Source organism: Pezoporus occidentalis, unplaced genomic scaffold (assembly GCF_034315485.1).
Source record: "Pezoporus occidentalis ecotype Australia unplaced genomic scaffold, CSIRO_AGI_Poc_V1 ctg203, whole genome shotgun sequence".
Lineage (NCBI taxonomy): Eukaryota > Metazoa > Chordata > Aves > Psittaciformes > Psittacidae > Pezoporus > Pezoporus occidentalis.
Genome location: NW_026913889.1, coordinates 1,449,607 through 1,473,800, shown reverse-complemented (window position 1 = coordinate 1,473,800; position 24,194 = coordinate 1,449,607). Strand labels below are relative to the sequence as shown.

General features: G+C 38.6%; 1 protein-coding gene across 2 annotated transcripts in view; it reads right to left on the bottom strand.

Annotated features, from left to right (window-relative positions):
• Positions 1–73: 73 nt before the first annotated feature.
• The window catches only part of NWD2 (NACHT and WD repeat domain containing 2), a 59,935-nt gene continuing 35,814 nt past the window's right edge, over positions 74–24,194 (bottom strand). For both annotated transcript variants that reach the window (XM_062618780.1, XM_062618781.1), the window contains 4 exons: positions 10,097–10,300; positions 8,187–8,331; positions 7,298–7,887; positions 74–5,725 (listed from right to left, as the gene is read on the bottom strand). In XM_062618780.1, coding sequence (XP_062474764.1) covers positions 1,790–5,725; positions 7,298–7,887; positions 8,187–8,331; positions 10,097–10,300 — 4,875 coding nt within the window. In that variant the 3' untranslated portion in view covers positions 74–1,789. The remainder of the gene's footprint in view (positions 5,726–7,297; positions 7,888–8,186; positions 8,332–10,096; positions 10,301–24,194) is intronic.

Here is a 24,194-nt window from a genome sequence, read left to right as displayed (position 1 = left end):
ATAGGAGATGCAAACGCCTCTGTCCCTCTGCCAGCATGAAATTTCCCTGAAATTAAGGGAATCACAGAAGTCCGTTTTCATAGTTTATTAGTACAAACAAGGCATACACAAGACTGTATATTATTTGAAGACTGCAATAGATTTCTAATTTAACAACTCTGTAACAAAATTTAACTAAATTTGACATTTATGAAAATATAAATCTCTGCTTGGGTAGGTTTTCCCAACAATACAAAGTTTACATAAAAACATTCAATATGATCTATTAGTTGCAAACAAGTTAGGAAAAAAATCATTCAAGTCACTTAATATACTATATTGGCTTGTACATTGAACATTCACACACTACATTAAGTTCTAGCTTAGCATTCATTTCTTGGAAATTTGTGGCATGGAGTTCTGATTTGAAGAATAAAATTGTTTTGTTTAAATAATTCGAAAATATTTCCCCAGGTGTGCCATCTTTAGGATATGGAAGGAGGGAAAAATCCTTTCAGATGATGTTCAGTGTTTTTGTTTAATTGGGCAAAATGTAACTTTTTTTAAAAGCATTTGTCATTTATTCACAATTTCTGCCTTGAAACTGGTAAAATTGTACAAAAGGCTCAGAACAGTTCTAAAGCAGAAAGTGAATCTTGTAAGTATGTGTAAGTAAGAAAAACCCATTATAAATCAGAGCAGTAAAGGAGCTTTGGACAGCCTTTACATATAGTGGGGTATTTCAGCACATATACAAGTAGTCCCAGAGTGTTTGGTCATCTGATCTGTTATCATAGGAAAGAACAGAAATAATAGTAAGGCAAATGTTATCAAGATTAATACATGGCATGTCACAAAACTTCCTACTAAGATTACTTTGGGGACATACGAGATAACTTCAGACTTTCTTATAACAAAATGGATAGCAACTTTTTAACACAAAGAAATTAATGTGTTTAACTCTTTGTCTGTAACACCCTTTCCCTTTAAAAAAGTTTTCGTTATGACCTGTACTAATACACACTGTGAAGATGAAAAAAAATCCTCAAACAAAAAAATACCCCCCCAAATCCTGTATTCCTTTTACGACCCAAGTTTTTGTCATTGTTGCCACAAATCCTTGCATGCAATTAAGAAAAAAAAAAAAAAAATCTTTCAGTCCATTCATTGAGGTGAACAAATACTTATCACCTAACAGGCTGACATGTTTGCACTGACTGGCACCTACCCCTTTTAACCCAAACAGTAATCCCAATTAAAAAACAATAAAAATCAGTAGGTATTTTTTAAATGATGATGGAATGTATCAAGTGTTCCAGGTTGGCAGGTGACATTTTGTCATTGCACCATCAAGCAAAAAACCACATTTTTGCAAGTGGGTATAAAGTTGGCTGTTAGCTATAGACCCATCTAGGCGACTTGGTGTATAAAACAGTGGTCTGACTTTCTCATTGGTCATGTGGCGCTTTAGTTCTAGTTAAAGCAGTTTGTCAATCACAGATAAGATCACCTAACTTCTGCAATAGCATAACAATTTTGATAGTATTGCTAGAAATTTTTAATCAAGACCCTGGTGAAATCCTGGACTGAATCTTGTATTCCAAAATTTAAAAAAACCCTGCAGCCCATTTGCTTTATGTTTGCTTTTATGTTTACATAAATGTAAGAATATTTGTTGAGGAAAAAACAGCTGCTCTGCCCCCTGCTGTTTCTGTCTGTCTTCCAAGAAATGCACTGATTTTTACACGAATTCAGAAGACAAATCTATGCATGTGTACTATTATTCAGATAAACTCATCCAGACAGTTACTCAATTGTCAGAAGCAAAACTGTGCCCTCTGCAATCTATGGCTGAGCACACTCTCTCATAGCAATAGTTGTGTTTTTTGGTTGGTGTTGCTTCACTCACCTCAGGCTCTGTCACTGTAATGGGGCTATCCCTTGCAAACACTTCCGTTGATTCCCTCCAAATGCAGTCTGCAGTGACTTTGAAGCTATAATTGTGGCATTTTGGCCTGATCACTTGTGTTGTGTTGTTGAAAATCTGACGGCTGTTTGAAGTAGCAATTTTGATTTTCAGTGCAGCGTCAACTCGATCCACTACAGTGTAAGTACCTATACTTCCGTCATCAAATCCAATAATAATATTTAAATGTCTCTGTGAGAGGGCAAGAAAAGTGGGAGTTTTATAAAGAGAACAGGCACCAATGTTTTTGCCATCTGCTAGCCTCATTACAATTAAACTAGAGACAGCACCATTATCATCATCTTCTTCACTGCGAAAACAGATGTACACAAGATAGCGGCCATCACGAGACAGCCTCTGCCGCCAGATAACACCCGGAGCATGAACCACACGAAGTTTTCCACTGTATAAATCAAGCACATTGATATTCTCATCACCATGGGTTATAATTCCTAACTTCCCATTTGGGGATATTTCAAAGTCTTCCAAATTTTTTAAGAAATTGGAAGGCAACTGTACGCGTCTGCAGATGACTTCTTCTGTTAGGCTCCAGATGTTCACAGTTTCAGTAGATGTTATAAATACTATAATATCTGGGCAATCTGGTATTAGCTTAATATCCACAATGCTTGCACCATCATCACAGCAAAACTTCTTGGTTATACTGCCTGTCCAGAGACTCACTGCCAACACTTTATTCTTTGCCATTCCAACTACAAATGTGTTTGCAGTTGTTATAAATGCATTCTGTAAGGCAACTAAAATATTGCAAACCCTATGTCCTGTAGCCAGTCGCCAAACTCTGGATGCATTTTGCTCACAGAGAGAGACTACAAATTGATCATTATGAGTAATCATTAGCTCTGAGATTTTTTGTCCATTAATACGAAAGATATTTTCACCACTAACTGTGTGCCATACATACTGGCTGCATTTGTCATCTGATGTCACCATTATCTCTCCAGAAGAGGTTAGCACACAGTTTTCAACGATACCTTCATGCTTGAATACAGCTTCAATAAATCCAGTGCTGAAGTTCCACTTATGGACAGAATCTGATCCATCCAATGTGTATATTAATTCACCTCTAGCTGGCAACACCAGCCTTTGGATAGGCTTGCCAGATTTGTCAATATTGGACATAGCAGTTATGATGTCTATATCCCAAATAGAAAGGACACCACTGGTGGATAAGGATAGCAGCATGTTATGATGATTTGATTTAATTAGCCTGACTATAGTTCCTGAGATTTCTTGTAAGCTTGCCATACACTGTCCTGTATCTCTTCTCCAAACAAAAATGGCTGAGGTATTTTCCATTGAAGCAATTATACAGTTGCCATTTTTGGACAACACGGCAGATATAAAGCGCTCATTGTGTTTAGCTCTAAACTTTTCAGCCACCTTCCACACACGAGTGTCAAGAAGTTCAATGCCGAGAGCCTTACAAATCAAAACTGCACTTTGGTCTTCAGAAAGCTCTATGCTGACAACTTCACTGTCTTCTCTCCTGCAGTCAAAGTCATCTGTAAGCTGGGGATTCACGATTTCCTCCGTATTCCAAACAGAGAGGCTACCCTCACTGTCTACCATCACCATTTCTTGGGCTGTGTCTAGAATGAGAAGGAATTTCACAAATCCACTAGAAAACTCAGACGTCACGGTGGCCAGTTTCTCTCCACTGCCCAAGTGAAAAATGGTCGCAGTGTTCAAATACTGTCCGCAGAATGCATAGACTCCATCTGGAGAACACTGCACACAGGTCACTTCGTACCAGCAGTGGAAGTGATAGAGAGGCCAACCGTAAAGCAGATCTATTACAGTAACATCTTTGCTGGCCTCCAGCCAAGCAAGTGCATGGTTGACTGATAAGGTAAATCCATTTATAAAACTGGAGCTCCCCATAATTCCACAATGCTTTGACCCCTTAATTTCCACCTCAGACAGAAGACAGGAATTTACATTATCGTATACCAAAAGAGTGTTTTTTGTTGTAGCCACTACAAGATACTTTTCATCGCTAGTAAGCTTCATCCCCAGGATAACAGATGGAGCTGTTGTAATCTGCCTTAGTAACTGGCGGGTCTCTACATCCCAAGTACTGATGGAGCCATTTTCTAAAGCAGCAATAATTGTGCTGGGATTAAAAGTAGGCAAAATCTCAGTGACATGCATGCAGCTGGAAGACAGCGGCAGGCGCTCAGGGCTGTAAGTCACATCCATGGAGGAATGTAAAGGGACAATAGAGCAGTACTTGGGTCCATCCTTGTCACATTCTAAGAGGAGATGTCTGAGTTTGGGCAATGAACTTACTACTGGGAGAAGCCGCTGCTGCAATTCAGCAGAGAGTGAACCTGGGTGTTTTACTACTTTGAACTTAATACTGCGGAGGGTACTGGCCAGAAATTTCAGCTCCTTTTCCTGAGAATAGGTGTAAGCCAGTTCTATGTCAGAAAGTGCTTTATCAAACTGCCCTATTCTAATCATGGTGTACAGCCAGCTGAAGTTCATAATGACTCCGTACAGAAGATCATCTGCTCTTCCACATCTTGTCAAGTGATGAATAAGCTCTGTCATTTTTCTGTGATTGATAAAAAAGATATCAGGCTCTAATGGATTACACTGAAAGACCCATGGTTGATCAGGTGCCTGCCTGTCAAAAGCAGTCTGATCCATGCAGTGCTTTTCATCCTTGTTCAGGCCTCTACTGTCACGGTCAGGACAACTGTTCAGATATTGGCCATTGCTGCAAAAAGGTTTTCTTCGTCCACCTGACCAAACACCAAGGAAATACTCTGCCATGATTGTGTGCATTTCACGCAACTCTTCTTCATTGTGCAGGTACAATTTCTGGGCAATTAGTTGCAAGTGCCTATTTGCCCAAAGAAGCAGTGTTACATTTTTCACCTGTCGCTCTATTAAGTACCCCTGTAAACCCTCCTTAAGCCTTGCTATGTATATATATGGAATTCTCAGTGGGTTACTCTGTCTGACCCTCTCACTCAGCTCGTACATGACACTATTGTCCAGGGCTAAAATATCTTCCAGTTCCATTTCACTCAGGCCAGATTTGGACATAGTGATGTAGCCAAGTGCTCTTGACAATAATCTTGATCCACACTTGCTTTCCAGTGACCAAAACAATTGCTCTATGCTTTCATGTACAGTGACACAGAGGGAGGACTCATCCACATCTTTGTGAGATCTCCAGTTCCTGACCTCTCTGAAGGTTAAATTCACAAACATAGGCAGAGTGCACTTGGAGAATGCTTCATTGACGTAAATTTGTTGCCCCGATGTTACTTTTCTTTTAACTCGCAGCAGCTGATGTTTCAGTACTTGGCTACACATCTTTCTGTCCCTTGCAGTCAATTCAATGTAGTTGTTATCTTCATGAATAAGGCACCTCAGTTTTTGCAGGATCCCATGCTTGTTTGGCAGTGTTGACAAAATGATCCGTACTGAACGGGGAAGGTGAATGGGAAGCCACCAGAGCTTCCTACCATCATCACTATCTGTTAGCTGTTCTAGGGCATCAAATATTATCACCAGCGGCCTGTGGAATGAAGACTCATTCAGGAGATTTATGAACAAGTCCCGAAGGTCATGAATCTTTTTTGGGTAACTTTGTACGAGGCAACGATAGTTGACTGCTAATTGTTCACAAATGCTTTGAAGTATATTCTTCAGATCTGTACTTGTTTCGGTGGATCCCAAAAATCTTATAATTACCACAGGGTCAGAATCTGGTCCCATCTCTTCTTGCAACCAGGAATAGGCCTAGAATATAGAGCATAATTTAGATAATATCTAAATGAAGCACAGTAACAGAGTTTATAAATAGTGATTGCCTATAGTAAATAAACATTTTAAAATGTTACTGCTGAATGGAAATGCTTTCATTGGCAGAGTTCAAGGGGTGTTTGATTTATGTGCACTGAATGAAATTCATATAATGTCATCTTTGTTTAGCACAGGTAGTACCTCACAACACACTAAGATCCAGATCCACAAAAAGGCTTGAGCAGAATGTAATCCATAAATCCCAGGGTACTCTTTGCAAAATCTGTGTCTACTTCTGAAAGTCAGTAGCTAGATTCTCTTACAAATAAATTTTCTTAGACACTAAGGAACGTCATTCTCAGCCAGGCAGACCAGCTTGCCACCTAAACTTGTTTAACATTGATTCCCAGCTGAGTATAACTGTATGCTCTGATGATTTTGGAAGACAGGGATTAGATTTGGAGGAGAGTACAGATTGCCCTTTACTAGCTGGTTACCTGAAATTCTGGATCACAGAAGTATGCTCTGTCTTGGTGTGCCTATGACTTTTGCTCTTAGACGCTGCTGCAAGGGGTAAAAAGTATTTCTTGCTGTTTTTTTTGGCTGGCATACTCTAAGCAAGTGAGGAATGTGGCTTTAAGCCCTCAGTCTACACAGGCTAACACACTCAGTTCTTTTACTTGCTAAGTCTTTTTACCTCAAGTTATTACAGAATATTTTAAAAGAAAAGCATAATGGGAGTCTCTAGGTTATCTTTTGTACTCAGATCTCAGGTGCAAAACCCAGTTTCACTTATGCAACTAATGTGAATCTACAGGAAGTCACATTTGTGAAAGATACGGAATTTAAAACATTACTGTTCCCTTCTCTAGTTCCTTCTTGCTGATACAGCTGTTTCCCAGCTACTGTGCTAAATTCTCTAAGCACCCTGCAGGACACTCAATGTGGTGACTCCCAGCTAGAGAATTAGGCATATTGATGCCAGCTTGGTCTTTTTCTGCATCTGGTCCTGCCTTGCACAAACTGTTTCACTCATCTCCCTGTAGTACTCTGCTCAATGACTTAAACAGCGTATGTCAGATAAGTAAGTACAGGTATTTTTGCAAGTTATTACAGACAGATTTGTAGCAAGTGTATCAGCCTAATTCCAGAATAATTTCTAATGAGAACATAAGATGGCACGACTTGGAAAGATATATTCCATTTGTGATTAAGACTAAAACCAGCATATGATGTTTAGATGGTTCCAGGTTTGCAGAACCTCGATGGAAAAAGAGGGAAAGAGATCCTTCTAAATTACATGTTGTAAATTCAAAAATATATTGATTCCTATTAGGTTTTTAAGAGCTCTGACAAAGTATTTTTGGTCTGGCTAAGCATGATACAGACAACATGTTACTGAAAGGTTAAGTTTTACTTAGTATGTGTACAATAATATGTGGAATATAATTTTTATTGTTTTAATTTTATATATTGAAGGCTGATATCAAATCTGTTGACAAAAGGAATAATAAAAAATAAGTTGGCCTTCATGCACTCCTAAATTCACCATATTATGTATTTTTTTACCTTCTTTGCTGCTTCGGCTAATAAAAGAGTCTTCCCTGTGCATGGTCCACCATATATGATAAGAGGGTTAATGTGTCCTATTTTGCTGGGTAGAATATACCTATGAACTATGTTTAATGCTTCACATCTGTATTCATAAAAAGTGGAGTATGTTTTACACAGCGATGAGTGTTGAAGAACTTCATCGTACAGCAAGTCAGTCTCGGTGTCAAAATTCTGCTGCACTGTTGCCTGGATTATGTCAATCATATCTTCATAGAACTGTTTACCAAGTCCTTCGATGTAATGGTTCTCCACTTCTTGGGAGTAACCCAGTTTCATGTCACAGTGAGTGACAGATGTGTACACTCTCAGATTGGATGATGCGACAATGGTAGGAATGAATTCATCCCTGAGCTTGATCAGTTTCTCATGGGCTTCTGGATCTCGTAGGTACTTCCCGGCCGTATGTATCACATCCATGTATTTTCCCATCTCTGGAATTTTAACGAAACGCTCAATGTTGGCAATTTTCCGAATGTAGCAAACACACTTCTTCAGGAAAGCTGGTGTTTGTTTACCCAAAGCAAAATCAAGTTCATCTTCAACAGCTGAGGATGAAAAGAAAACAGTCTGTTAACCTTTCTTTATAAACAGTTCAAGAACATCCCCCTGACTCAACATGAAGATTCTTAAACGATTGCATCTGTTTTCTGTGAAAAACAGAAAAAGCACAGAAAAATTGCTGAGTACTTTCACAGAGGTTTTGATCTCAAGCAAGCACAGTGAACATTTTTTTCCCTCTTCAATTATATGGGAAATGCGAACAGAAATATATTTTCATGTTTGTGGAAAGGTTGATAGAAAATATAATAAATGAATATATATAAATATTTAGTCTGAACTTTACCAGAGGAAAGATATCTCTTTGCTTGGCTGTGTTTCATTTTTCCTTTCTCATACAGCAGTTTCACAGCAGTCTTAAAAATCTTCTTGATCTCTTCTGATATATCTTGCCATTTGTTCTCATTCATACAGCTTGAAGAAGATTCCATCTTTTAAAAATATCCATAGTTAAACAGTAGCTGGAATACACACGTCTACAGCTTCAGAAAGTAGAAGTCTATTCAAGGTCATAAATAACATTGTAACACAGAAATGCATACAATAAAATAAATGAATGAGTTCAACTTTTTATACTGCAGATAATATTAATGCATTCCATTTTAGAGGTATGAAAGTTAGCTACTTTGAGTATTTTCTGAATTCCTGCTGTAGGCAGCTAATGCAATATTTTTCAAGAATAAGACCAATAACACCTTTATAGAAAGAGGGTTTTGAGAATCCAGCCTGAAATAAAGATAATGAAGCAGCAGTAATCCTGCTAAAATTATTGATCCTTCAATGAGAAGCAAGAATACCTGGATCTCAAAACCTAAAAACTTGGATCTCAAAACTGAAATGAGGTTCCTCGTACCTGTAATTAAGCACCTCATTTCAACTACCATATTTGAAAAATGCGGGATTATGTGTGACATTACTTTCATTCATTGCTATAGCAACGGCAATCTTACTGTCTTCAGAGACGGACTCTAATATAAATTCACTAATCCTTTCAGATGCTATCTCACAGATGCTGTGATGGAGGTTTTCCCTAAGGCAGCTGGTGGTCACTGCTGCTTTACTTACTGCAAGTGAAGTGTTTAAGGGGTCTCCAGTTTTCCTGGAGGAAAAAGACCAGCTTCCAAAATAAGCTCCCCAGCAATTCCATCTTGACATGTTCAGAGCTGTGTATCTTTTATTACTTTTGTACATTTCTGAGATATAACTCTATGCTAGCTTTAGGTTATGAACATCTTTTTACTTACTCTTGTGTATCAATAGCTTGAGGAAAGGTACTAAGTTTAAACAACAAAAAAGCCAAGCTTTATTCATAGAGATATTGTGGCCATTAGCAAACAGTGCAAAGTTACAGAGCTCGATTTCTCCCTTGTGATCAGTACTTCAGAATTAGCCACATTATACTGTCTTCAACTCACTAAAACTCTTTCCATGTCTTTTTTTTTTCATGTTTTCAATGTTTTTTCATGCAATAGAGAAAAATAATCTGCTACACAATTAAGTGAATGCAATATAATGATTTAATTTCATTTTCTTGCAGAATACAGTATGTGCACAAAGAGAAGTGAATACTCTGTTAAGGACTTCATTTTTGTACACTGAAATCTGTCCCTGGGTATATTGGATGTAGAGGAGTATAGAACTGAGCCCTGGGTGATACACAGTTTTTATTGCCATCAATTAAAGACAAATGCCTGTTTTAAAAATTATAATTAACAGTATTCAAAACTCTTCTGCTATAATACAGTTAGTAAATTAAAAGTATGAGATCTGACTTGGGATAGCATTAAGCACTTTTTTGACTGTTAGAGAGTTTTCTTATATGGGAACTGAAGGGAAAGTGTGTATTTCCTCTGCAAATCCTGTTCCCTGAAATCTAGCAAAGGCACAATACCAGAGCAGGAGAGCCTGAGCATTCCCTATTCCAATATCACAGAAAATAAGAGAAATCTGTGAAACTGCCTCACTAGCCCCAACAGGTTGACTACAATGCACTTGTTCTGGCTGTTACCAGAGCCATGACCCATCATATTTCTTGGGAGCTGCACCATATATGGGAAAGGAGTGTTACAGCACCGGTTGCTTTGGTGTGGACAGGGCCGTAGAAGCTACTTCAGAGACAGAAGCAAGTGCTGACCCTAGGGACTGCCTGCCACTGTACTGAGAGAAGAATTTTGTAAGTAGGTGACTATGACTTACTGTATTCTGGTAGCTCTTCAGCATTTCAGATTTTGGTCTGAGGTAATATGCTGGTGGCACTGCATTCTCATCCCTGCAGTACCACTCTTCTAAAATCCTTGTCTCTAGCTTGGCTTCTATAGCAGCATCGAGGATCATTTCAAATTCTGCTGACTCAACTTCCCCTGGTATTCGGATGTTCCCGTACTTCTCTCCCAGTAGGCCCTGTGTATTTGCAGGAAAGTAGGGATTACATTTTTCTTCTTAGTTATGCCAAACCCCTCCTCAGGATCTGAATTTCATAAAAATCAGTATGGTAGTAGCTTAATGAATTTGAAATTATTAGAAAGGGAAACAGATACAGTGTAAAATGATTACTGTTAAAGGTACAGTACTGAGCTGTATCCTATTATGATGGCTTGGCAAAATTTCAAGTAGATGCATTGTCTTTCATAATATTAACTGGCAATAAAAATGCAAAGGCATTCAAAAGAAGTAATTAAAAAAAATCCCAAATACTTAGCACAGTATTGACTCATTTATTATTGATTCCCATTAGTCACAGGTTGAGATTAATTTCACATGCAAAAGTGAATGTGGAAATCCTTTTCTCTGGACTCAGGATAAGGATGTAACTCTGGATTCTTTACCTCTTGGCTTCATTCTTAGTTCACAGTAATGGAACATATGATTTCATATTTTGTTTGATGTAAGTTCACATGATGTTATGTATCGTTCATATTAGTATTATTAAATATGTAGCTTATACCAGCAGTACCAAGGATCAATGCAGCCGAACCACAAGCTGCTTTGCTGGCTTTATATTTCCTTTTTGCAAAATGCGTTCAATGTCTTTGCCCCAGTTCATACTGGGGCAATACCCCACCCAATGAACAGTGGGGCCATGGAAAACAGTTTTGACCAAATATCAAGTAGATATGGATCAAACCCCGTTTTAGTACTTAAATGCATATTTTGTTCTAGAAAGGTAAGTTTGTAATATTGCTTGCAATGCTCTGAATACACATTTTTGAATTTACTTCTGTAGCTTGCTGTCCATAAGTGTTTTATAAAAATACGATTGTAATGCCCTACATCTTTACAGAAGATAAGAGTAGTAGGAAATTATTGCATTGCTTTGATGATTTTTTTTTCAAATTTGTGATCGTTGGATTATTTCTGCATTCAAATCTTGGTCCACAGAAGTTAGCGAGAATTCTCACTTCATTAAAAATGTGATTTTTTTTCTATTTCTTTCCTCATTTAAATCTATTCAGTAAAGATTTTGAGTTAATGAGGAGTACTTGATGTGGAGAGGATCCAACAATATCAGCATCTTGATTTGAATCAGAAAGATCTCAGTAAAGTAATGCTGATGCAAATACAGTAGTACCCTAAAAATGTAAATGACCTTGTTTGTAAATAATAAATCCTAAATATTCATTATTTTTAAGCCACTCATCATAATGAGAAGCTGTTTTAAACTCTTCCAGCTGTAACTAAACCCTGAAAATCAATAACTGATGATGATGAAGCCTGCTTCAGTGATTATAAAAGCATGGAGCCACAGACAGCTTTCTGAATCCAGTTGTGTTGGCAGAAGGTACTCAAGCGGCTCGTCTTGCTAGTTCCTGTACCCTCAGAGCAGAGACATCAGAGCAGTGCATGTGAACACTTCTTAACCTCTTTCAGGCAAAACCACCTCGGTTAGCTCAGACCATAGTTCACATTGTGTAATGATCAGTGATTTTTGCCTGGAGCAGACAAGGAAGAGCTCACATGAACTAGAGGGCTGGCTCTGATGGCTTCTCTAGCAGAGGAGTAGTGGCAAAGTGCTGGTGGACAGGAAAAAGTCAAAGTCTGTCCACTGCTTAGGAGAAATGAAGAAATGCAGAAGTTGTGCTAGTTCCTGAAGTCCAGGTTCCAGGCTCTGACAAGTCTCTGCACCCAAGTCCTTCAAGAAGCTGCTCCAATGGAGAGGCAGTAGGGGAAAGATGGGTTTGCCTCGCTGCCCACTCAAGATCCCACAGTAGCTTCATTCAGGGTGCACATCAAGGAGTAAGGAGAAAAGAATAAATGTGTTTAGAAACTAGAATTAAGTAAAAATAATTTTAATGAAATGATCCAGTATTTTTGTAATGTGGATTTATACTTTTTTGTGATCATTCTAACTAGTAGCTCCCTTCGTAGACAGAGCTATGTTGCTTCAGATAATGAGATAGCTGGGGAAAATTTCTAAGCTTTTACTGTTCTGATCTATTCACAGAGCCCTATAATTTTGGAATTCTGAATCCACAGAGGTTAAACAAAATATAATATTCTTTTCCTTCTTTATTCAAGAGAGGTTAATAACTTGTATCATGCTGAATTGCAAGCCTTTGCACTTTCAGATTGATGTAGAAATCTAATAAATTTCTCTCAGAGGAGCTTCACCATGCAAATTTTGCAGTTACCTTGTATAGCAATTATTACAAAAATTCATTAGGCTACACTTTTTCTAAATTTAAGTCCAGTGGATTCAGTAGACAGTTGCTGGAGGAAAGATCAATAGCTGGGCTCTTCATTAACAATAATAAAATGTCAGGATTAAAATTTCTGGTTTTAATGTACTGCATTTAATCAACTAAATTTGTTTCGGAATTATTCTGCGTGCTTTTCTGCTTCTCTGGTACAGTTTGTGCTGTTCCCTCTCCACTCTTACAGGTAAACAACAAAGAGCAGTACTTTGAAATGAAGAGATGGATTTCTTTTTTCTTGTAACTTATCTGTCATTGCGACAGACATTTTGTAAATAATCCTGTATTAAGAAACATCCTCTTGGCTACTTGAGCAATACATAATAAAAAGGAAGGTTGACATGATCAGAATACTAGAACCACTGTGGATGGCTCTGTCACGAGCTTTTACTTAAAATGGAGGCTCATGCAAATATTACTTGAAAGCCTTCACTGTTTCTCAAATCAAATGTTAAACAGCAGAAGGCATACATTTATCATGGTGTATCTCTGTGCTATAGATGGCATCGCTAATATTTCGCTCGAAGTCTAGCATTATTTGAGGGAAGAACAGACATACATAGAAGACGAATCACACAGACAGAAGTGTCCTCCATTTGGGATGATGGCAGTGAGTGTCCATAAAGCTTAATAAACAACAAGATAAGCCTTGTACTATTTTGCTTTGAGGTATTTGTCTCTTCTTGTTTCGCTGTGGTTTATGAAAAGGTTTTAAGATTAATCTTACAAGGTGACTCATGTATAGTGCTTAGGAAGCAAAGGAACAAGGAAATGTGGAGGAAAGAGAAGTCAGAATGAATATCTATTGATTGCACTGCAAGGTGAAAACTTAATCTAGCTTGTTATTGTTGGTGTCTAGTGTTTGGAAGAGCTACCAACGGTACCAAGAAAGGAACACATGAGTTGAACATCATGTAAGGATCCATGTCTGGTAAAACATTTATTTTTAGAACTTAAAAAGTGGACCATGGCAAACACAAGTTGCAGAGGCTATGCCAGCACCCCACTGCCATGTATTATTTCCCCTGAGAACTGCTCAGGGAACAGCAGGCAGGAGGATACTGACCAGACTTCTGTAGCTGTGTCCACTGCACACCAGAAAACTACTGTAGGGATTGTGGTGGCAACTCTTCATGCAAGGTGCATGAGTTAGCCAGGCTCAGAGGACACTTCTGAAATTTGTGTTAAACTCAGGAATCATGGGGCTGGTGTGAGCAAGGGCTCCATGTTTTAGCCAAAAAATTAAGGAAAGGTTAACAAGCAGCTGAACAGAGATTCTTATGACACTTCTGGCACCTACTTGATGACTATGTGGATTTAGAAAGGCAATTACGTGACTTGGTGATTTTGATGTTCTAATACAGTGGAATGGACAAGTAAACAAAGAGGAATAGAAATAATAACATGATAGGGAATGAAAGATAATAAAAATAATTAAATTTTTAATAAAAAATAAATAAAAAAAAAATATTCTAGCACTAGAATGAAGAAGGGAATTGATTACACAAGCTGAGGTTCTGGTATTATTAGTACCTGATTCTGTCTATGACTTTGATTCAACAACATTTGAAAAATATTGTGGTAAAAAATTTATGAGGTAGAAAACTCTTCATGGACTCATTCCTGTGCTTTCTGATAACTCCAGACTAGCTTCAATTTACTGCCTGGTTTCACTGCCCATTTAACTGAGGTATTGAAACACAGCTCCTTGTCATTTTTCTGGAGAGGACAAAAGTAACTGACAATGTTTGTCTAAAGGACTGCAATATCACCTCCCAGTGTTGGAAGCAGGAGGCATGCAGAGTAACTTCAGCTGTTTTCTACAGAGAGACTGATACTTGAATGCTGGGTTATGTCACATAAACACACCAGGTTCCTGGGGAACAGTTCCTCACCTAAACACACCTTCCTCTAGATGTACTGCATGCTTTCCATTAACAGTGGTGACTAGTAAAAAAAAAAAAAAGGCTGAGGACTATAAACAGACAATATGTGTTTGCTAGAATTTTAATAACCTGTTTGTAAGGCTACATGACAGCCTTAGGACAACATTTGCATGCACAGGCTGTGAAAATGACACCTTCCCATGTTTAGAGATGGAGGTGAGGCTTGTAAGTATCTCCTTCTAGCCGGCAGCAGGGAATAACCACCTCCCCTCCATCCCTTTGGTGTCATTATGGTTAAATTTATATCTGGCTGTATAAGTGTACCACAAAACCACTCAAGGTAGTTGTAGAGGCCTAAATGAGATGCTCTGAGCTGCAGTTTTTTCCAGAAGCTTCAGTGTCTGAACTGCCTCCATCCATGCTCGCAGCCTCTGGCATGGATATCTGCCCTTCCTCCATATTCCCAATGCATTCAAATAAATGCAGCTTTCTTCATAGAAAAATGAAGTAACAGAATTGAAAGAAAATATGGTTTCCTACAATCTTTGTTTTATTTCACCCTAAATCTGCAAGTAAGAATTATCATTATTTCAGACCTCAATGAAAAATATCATAGTACTCTACAGTAATAACCTGAAACTTCAATTTGTGGTAACAACATTGCAGCATTTTGATGATTATTATAAGAAAGTATTTTTAAAGGGAACAGTAATGTTTACACTCTGTTCAGTACCAAGAGACAATTTTAAATGCAGACTTGTGAATCAAAATCTCCCACCTGATGAGTCATTTTCCTTTAATAGTAAACCAACAAATTAAAGATTCATTAGATTGAAGGTGATTGAACTGTTTAAAGCTACCAGGCTGACAACATGTATAGAACACTCAGCAACCATTTATATCTAGCAGAACTTTATAGAATTAACAAAAAGCAACCTCAGCTTGTAGTCTTGTTAGCTTTGTTGAGCCCGAGGCTGAAATTACTAGTAACTCAAGATTAAAAAGTTACTGTTTAGATCAAGATGGGAAATATTTTCCTTCTAATATTTGTGGTGTGGAAAGATATTAAATTTATAGGCACAGTCACCATAATGACCAAAAGGAGGAAACTAACCACATTTGGATTTGATCTTGAGATATGCTGGATGAATAATGCATGCCATGTAATTAGTTCAGATATCATCACTAAAATGTTCATGAACCCTAATAGCATACCTTATATTAATACAAGAAAAGTTAAAATTTTAGATACATTTAATTTCAGCTAGGATATTTAGTGGATATTTTAATAAAACACAAGCGCTCAAATAACAGCAAGTTATATTCGTTACTGATTGGTTTCATTAACCTGTTTTTTTTTTTTTTTGAAGAAATTAGATATTAACATCTGCAAACCAAGTAATTTGCTAAGTCAGATTTGTAATGTTTTGTGAAGTGATTTCAGATACTTAGAATCATAGAATAGTTAGGGTTGGAAAGGACCTTAAGATCATCAAGTTCCAACCCCCCTGTCATGGGCAGGGACACCGTACACTAAACCATGTCACCCAAGGCCTCGTCCAACCTGGCCTTGAACATTGCCAGGGATGGAGCATTCACAACCGCCCTGGGGAACCCATTCCAGTGCCTCACCACCCTAACAGGAAAGAATTTCCTCCTTATATCCAATCTAAACTTCCCCTGTTTAAGTTTTAACCCGTTACCTCTTGTCCTATCACTACAGCCCCTAATGAAGAGTCTTGCCAACTTAAAAGCAACATTTTTTTTTCTCTTTTGCCAAGACAGAAAGTTAGAAATTAATTGAATATACAGTTTTGTAGCTGGTGAATGATCTGAGCCAATGAGCTTTTGCTGGGCTCCATGGAATCAGTCCTACCAAGAAGTAAAACTTCTTGGTCTTTATGAAGTTCTACATGTGACACTGAAGCGCATACATATGTCCTCTCTTCCTCTTCTCATGGCAGTCCTGAATTGCCAACTTTCTGAAGAATAAGCATTCAAGAAATAATCTTTGAAGGAATTAATTCTAACCACAATTCATTTTTTAACCTAAGATACCTCTGTGTGTCCAGATTTAAGCAGCCCTTAAACAACTTGTTTTTGCAAGATGCATGGGAGATTAGGAAGTATTATTTTCCCCATCTGACTTAGTAATATGATGCAGGGAATTAAACCTGGGCAGGAATTCAGAGCTGTGACAGGTATGCAGCAGTTAGTTATGTATGTAGTGGCAGCTGTCCCTCATTCTCAGCCTTGGTCTTCTTACAGAAACTGCTCATTACTGAAGGAGGAAAGCCTTGCCCACTTGTGAATGAGGTCCTGAGTGACTCACATTTCAGCCTTCAAATTAATGCAAACTTAAACTGAGATCACTTATCCAAATTTGGACAGCTCCATTAGGAGAAAGAGTTATCTCACATTACTGAAGATGCAGTGAATACTTCACGCTCTACGGTGAGAATGGCACCCAACATCAGTATTCAGGGGCCAATGAGATGCACCAAGCGGTTCTTCACCAACTGCTTAACTTTTAGGGACTGAAGTGCTTTTAGGATGCCTTGGGATAGTATGTTCACATATTGCAGGGTGTTGGCAAAGGCTGTTCTCGCTGATGTCCCAGAGGTGTCCTTCAATTTCTTCCAATTGGTATGTAGGTACATGTGAATTGAAGACAGAATCACTTCAGCATAACTACAAGAAATGTTCCAACATTTTCAAACCTTCCTTTTGATATGTATAGTGGCTACATTCTATGTCCTGTCTTGCATATTAAATTTGGAGGTGGTAACACAGTGCACTTGCCTGTGTGAACCTGCCTAGATGTCACATACAAGTCAGGGCAGCCATGCAGGATGTGTGATGTGTAGGTGTGTTTACCCTCCTCGTCTACGGAAATGTGGCTGAACTGACATAACCAAGTAGAGAGGAAAATCATGTCTTAAAAATCTGGAACAAACAGTCCAAAAGGGCCTTTTATTTAACATCCCATTCAAAGAAATTTAGTAGAACTATAGCTCTTTTTGGTTTGTTGGCAGTACATAGTAACTCTATTCTTGCAGTAGTCTGTAGAAATTATTTATGTGATATGAGATGTTCAGGCACAGCCAGAGATACTTTTTTTTTTGAAAAATAAAAAACAAAACAAAACCAAAAATAACTGGCTTAGCTGGAACCTTGTTTCTGAGAAATAAATAGGATTTGAATTGAAACTGAGAATTTACTACCAGAAACAAACAGAAAAGAATGTACATTTTCTTTTCCTTCTTTCTTTAAGGGAACAAGAGCCAATTTGTTTCAAACTCAAAGCAAAAATGCTAATGGCTAAACAACAGTGAATCATCTGAACTGAATCCAGAAAAGAATATTTACTTAAATTTATTTCCAATGCACTAATGATTTCAGTAAGAAGAAAAACAAATAAATGAATTAACTGAAAATCTCAATGGAATATATATGTTAATTGCTCAATGGGACAAGCTCCAAGACATTAAATTTAACTGAACTGAACAAGTGAAACCAAGATGGAGAAGGCTGTAATAATGCGTTTTAATTGAAGCCAAATTTTAGGAAGCTAGAGTTCCAGGGTGGCTGGTGCCCAAGAGATGTCCCAAAAATAACTACCTCTACTCCTTTTCCTTCTAGCTGCATTGTGGTACAGTGTCAGGACCTCCTGATACAAGTGCAGAGAGAATATTCTTCAGTTAAATACATCTGACTGCTTTTCTTGCCTTTCCATGGTGGTGAACAAAGGGGAAAAGTGATGTTACATTGGGATTAAGTCTCCCAAAAATACCTCCATTAGAAATCAAAAATACGAAAAAAAAAAAGCTACAAATGTAATCTGTGATTTCTAGGATGTAAAGCTCAAAGTGCCTTCAGAACAGCAGTGTGCTTCTACTGCCAGCAGTTGCAGGGCAACTGAACTGAACTTAGCAGACAGAACATCAGAGCTGCTGCAGACCTCTTAAATCTTCTTTCCACTTTCTATTCATTTCAGTATGGAAACTAGTGACTTCCTGGTGCTTTTGCCACTGCCTCAGATTGCCTATCTATAAAATGAGGCTAATGATAGCTTGTAAAATCAGCATTTCTATTCTGAGTGCCAATATGCAAAGAAGCTTGTGTATTTATGTACAAGTAGGGATGGGACTGTTGCTTTATGTTATTTGTTCTATTTAGTTTTTAAGGGAAAAATGAAACTATAGAGTGGTATCAAACATTTTAATTTGATTTTTCTCCATAGCTATGTGATAATAATAGTGTCCATAGCTCAGGCCTTTGGTTGAAGCTTATGAGTTAAACAGATTTAGTGTTAGAACTTCAGCTGACTGTACAAAACATAAAATAAGAAATACAATTTTTAATTGAAATTACTGAAGTGAATAGAAAACTGATAGCATAATAAAGACATTTCTGTGCTGAGAAAGAGATTTTTTTTTCCCCATCTGCCTGGATATGCATTTATATTTCTTGGCTTGAGAAACATTGCTGTGCGTTGTTTCAGAGTCATGCCCTAGATTCTCTCTTATTGCCCTAGAGGCACTGCAGAAGTACAGTGGGGGTAGGGCTATATGTATTTGAGAAACTTGAAATAGGTATTGGTTTCAGTTCCATGAAAGACAAAAAAGGGTTGTTGGACTACCTTGTAAGAAAACTGACTGGAATTGGGACTGGAAGGATGAGGGGCAATTGATGAAGTCTTTTTCTGTGAGAGATCTTTTTGACATAAGGTGTAAGAAGAAAATGATGGTGGAGTTACTTGATGCTTAACCCATCTTTGAGAAAATTAAAGAGAGCAGCCGAATCCAGCTGTAAATGAACCAATTCCCTGAACTCAGAACTTTACCCACAGTGCAGTATTTCTAAATCTCAAAGCTTTTCCTTAGTGCTAGGGAGATATGAAATAATGATAAATCATTTCTCAGGACATAGTGGGTAGGAGCTAACAGTCCATCATACAGAGTGAATGCACTTCCCTACAAGAAATTCATTGCCTACTTCCCTGATACACTTTGCTTCATCAGAACTCACTCCTTTCTCCTGGCTGGGAAAGTATCAAAGGTATTCTTCCTTCCACATTCCTTCTCCTGTGTTCTACATGATTGTCAAGCACCAGTTTAGTTCATTTTGTTGCCTTTTCCTTCACCGTTTGTCATTGCTAGGTCACTGATCTCCCTGAGCATGGGTGCAGGTGACAAAATCAGTCAAAAAGAATAAAATTAGGAAAGAGGTCTGGGAATAAAGGTAGGCTAGAGGAAGGACTCAAAAAGTCCTTCCTCCAGCCACAGTGTGTTCCTGTACCACTCTACAGGCACACTGCCTACCTGTGGCTACAGATGTGATCTGCTCACTCACTGATCCTCCTCTGAGCAAATGCAGCATTCTCACTTTCCTTTTTTTTAATTTTCTTTTTTTTTTCTTTAAATAGGGTGGGATATTTCTTGACAGGAATTTTCCCTCTCATATAAAGCCCAGGACCTTACAGGTAACTCCTACTGCAGTCCAGATTCCTGTCAACTTTCTGACAGGTCCTGTAACACTTCATAACAGTGAAGCTGGGTAGAAAAGCAAACTACAAGGGTAGTTTTAATAAAGGGCTTTAGCACACAGCCCAGACTGGAGTCAATAATCTTGTCTGTGGAAATCACCACCCTTCCTACAGAGACTAGAAAAAATAGCTGTCCTGGAAACAGCAAGGAGATAAATCTTGTCTCTTAGAGTAGGTCATGGTGGTGTAATCTCCCCTGCTTTGTAAAATAACCACAACAGTCACCCAAGCAGGAAGGAACTCTGAAAGGGTTTGAAATCCTGCATCTCATAGGTAAAATACGGCTAATGAAGAAAAGTTCCTCCTACTATTGCTGTTTCATGTGCCTTACTGAGCATCCAGAGATAGAGGCATCATGGAGTCAGAAAGATGACACTCTGACCTACCAGTGTAGTCAGCTGCGAGGACAGGGCACTGGCTTCTGGACACCAAAACCTGGAGTTAAAAGCTAGGAGTCTTCTGCATTCTTACTGCCTTCTTTGATACGCTTCGTCTATAAGCAAGGGTGCTGCACCCTGCTGCACTCAGGTACCCTCTAAAAGAAGGGGCCGTATCTTTCTTTTCTGAGAAATATGATCTTGCTAGTCTTTTATCAGAAGGGCTGCTTAGTTTCTAAATTCCCATTATTTGATAAATGATGAGCCAAAGAGCTTAGGTTCAGGCAAAGTTGAGCATGGCAAGGAGAGATGAATCAGGCGTTTATGGGATTGACAGACAGACATCTATTCTGCAGTAACCTCCAAAACTGCAGCAACTGAGGATGGGTTTTCAGGGCTGCAAAACCTATCCAAATCCTACTGTAAGCACACTGTATTTCTTTAGTGGAAATGGACCTATATATTTATGTTCTTCTGTAATACAACTAAGCTGTGTTACTCAGTAACATACACAGTCACTATGAAGGTATTGGAAAGTGTTAGTTAATAACCATTATCAGAGGCAGAGATCACTGATGGTATAACAGAATTGTTAACAGTCCTCCCAACTTCATTTTTTACTAAATATTCTAATATGATATGACATTTCACTGTGAACTTTTTTTTTTTCTTTTTTCCTTCTTATTAGAGCTAAACAGATTGGTATTCATTGAGCCTACAAATGAAAACCTGATCTTGTAATTAAATGCCAAGAAAATGATCTCACAAACTGCATAGAATAATATAGTCACCGTGTGCCTGATATCACCTATGACTGTGTAGCATGTACAGAAACACCTAAAAGACCATTAATAAACATAGTTTACAGGGATATGAAATAAATGAAGGCCCAAAAGCAATTTTTTAATGTAAGGGACATTAGCTCTAGCAGATTGTAATGCCACCTCTCTACAGTTCCCAGAATTTAGCATTTATCACAGAATGCAGAACAAGTAGCATAATGTAACATCAAATCTGCTTTGCAAGTACATGTTGAGTGGCCTATACAATGCATTTTGAACAGTTCCTGAATTTTGATGATTTTTATTTATGATTTTTGAGTCCTTTTGTGCCAACTGTAACAAAATAATCTTTCCTCCAAGCCAACTGGCATTGGTTTTAGGGCTTGTTATCTGGGATAGTTGGTGCTGGTACTTTCTGAAGATACTATCAATCTAATCCTTCAAAGATGAAAAGAAATTATTAGATAATTCCTTGCACAAGAACAGTATAGTTTTTCTTCCCCAACAATGCTAGCAAGATGATGGCCCAGTAAACCTAAGACTGATGTAGAAGTATCAGTCCCTTCTGTGTGTTCTTAAATGATTTGCATGCATTCCCTACTTTTTATGTGGTTGGAGGGGAAGAACCATTTTTTCAGTTTTTTAAATTACTATAAATTTGGAGGAGGCTAGAAAGGACAGTAGCATAATTGCAGGATGAAATGAACTAATTCCTTTGACAAGAAACTAATAATCTAAACTGTAATAACAGTCAAGGAGAGAAAGCAAAATGTGGATCGGGCCTTCGAAGAAAATACTAAGATAGGCACTGTGATAGTAAAGATTAAAGCTTTCCTTGGCTTTATAAATCACAGCCCTTGTGTACTGGACAAAGGTTTCAACTTACGAAGAACAGTATTAGAATCAAAGAATCATAGAATAGTTAGGGTTGGAAAGGACCTTAAGATCATCTAGTTCCAACCCCCCTGCCATGAGCAGGGATACCTCACACTAAACCATATCACCCAAGGTTCTGTCTAACCTGGCCTTGAACACCACCAGGGATGGAGCATTCACAACTTCCCTGGGCAACCCATTCCAGTGCCTCACCATCCTTACAGTAAAGAACTTCTTCCTTATATCCAATCTAAACTTCCCCTGTTTAATTTTTAATCCATTACCCCTTGTCCTATCACTACAGTCCTTAATGAAGAGTCCCTCCCCAGCATCCCTATAGCTCCCCTTCAGAGACTGGAAAGCTGCTATGAGGTCTCCACGCAGCCTTCTCTTCTCCAGGCTGAACAGCCCCAACTTTCTCAGCCTGTCTTCATTTGGGAGGTGATCCAGTCCCCAGATCATCCTCGTGGCCCTCCTCTGGACTTGTTCCAACAGTTCCATGTCCTTTTTATGTTGAGGACACCAGAACTGCACACAATACTCCAAGTGAGGTCTCACGAGAGCAGAGTAGCAGGGCAGGATCACCTCCTTTGACCTGCTGGTCATGCTCCTTTTGATGCAGCCCAGGATACGGTTGGCTTTCTGGGCTGCAAGCACACACTGCTGGCTCATGTTAAATTTCTCATTGACCAACACCCCCAAGTCCTTCTCCACAGGGCTGCTCTGAATCTCTTCTCTGCCCAACCTGTAGCTGTGCCTGGGATTGCCCCGACCCAGGTGTAGGACCTTGCACTTGTCATGGTTAAACTTCATGAGGTTGGTATCACCCCACCTCACAAGTGTGCCAAGGTCCCTCTGGATGGCATTCCTTCCCTCCAGCGTATCAACCGAACCACACAGCTTGGTGTCATCAGCAAACTTGCTGAGGGCGCACTCAATCCCACTGTCCACGTCACCAACGAAGATGCTGAACAAGACCGGTCCCAACACCGATCCCTGAGGGACACCACTCGTTACTGGTCTCCAGCCGGACATTGAGCCATTGACCACAACTCTTTGCGTGCGGCCATCCAGCCAGTTCTTTATCCACCGAGTGGTCCATCCATCAAATTGATGTCTCTCCAATTTAGAGACAAGGATGTCGTGTGGGACAGTGTAGAACGCTTTGCACAAGTCCAGGTAGATGACATCAACTGCTCTATCCCTGTCCATGAGTTCCATAGCCCCATCATAGAAGGCCACCAAATTGGTCAGGCAGGATTTCCCCTTAGTGAAGCCATGCTGGCTGTCACCAAGCACCTTCTTGATTTTCATGTGCCTTAGCATGCCTTCCAGGAGAATCTGCTCCAAGATTTTGGCACGCACAGAGGCGAGACTGACTGGTCTGTAATTCCCTGGATACTTGAAATATTCAGAGTGTCAACAATCTTTGCAGCCCATTCATATCACCAAATATTACAATGAGAATGTTAACCCTTATAGTTCATTTTATATTAAATATAAATCAATCCTTTCATAAAGCCACCTTAAAAAACCTATTATTTTTCAAATTTCCCCAACATTAATTTTACATTTATAATATCGATGAAAAAATATCACCCTTACAATTCCTCTTAGCTTCCACTTCCATAGTTCTTCAACAATGGAATAGATCTAAATAAAACTTTACCTATAGTAGCTTTCCATTGGGATATCTTCATGGGTTTTCTAGCACTTTTTAACTAAAAGGTAATCAGACTTCATGGTAAGCATACAAGCACTCAGCACTAAATACTGACTGCAGGTAATAGGTTAAGTCATTAGCCAAATATTTAAAAATTCTGTAGTAAATTCCTCATGAAAACAAATGAAATATAGCAAAGAAAAGAACATCAGGTCATGACACTTCTTTCTATAAAAGCACTGTCTTGCCTATGCCATGCAATGGCATGATTGAGAGGCAGTATATGCTCTGCAAAATTATGTGTCCAGGGAACGAGCTGTTTTTCCAGTCATGAGTAGCACTACTATTCTGAGTTCTTCTAAAATCTACCACTATGAAGAACACTGTAAAACTAGTTACTTTATGGGTAGGTGTTTGTTTACTCTATTTGAGAAAAGGGAAGTCACATACACTAGGTGCAAGTAACAGCAT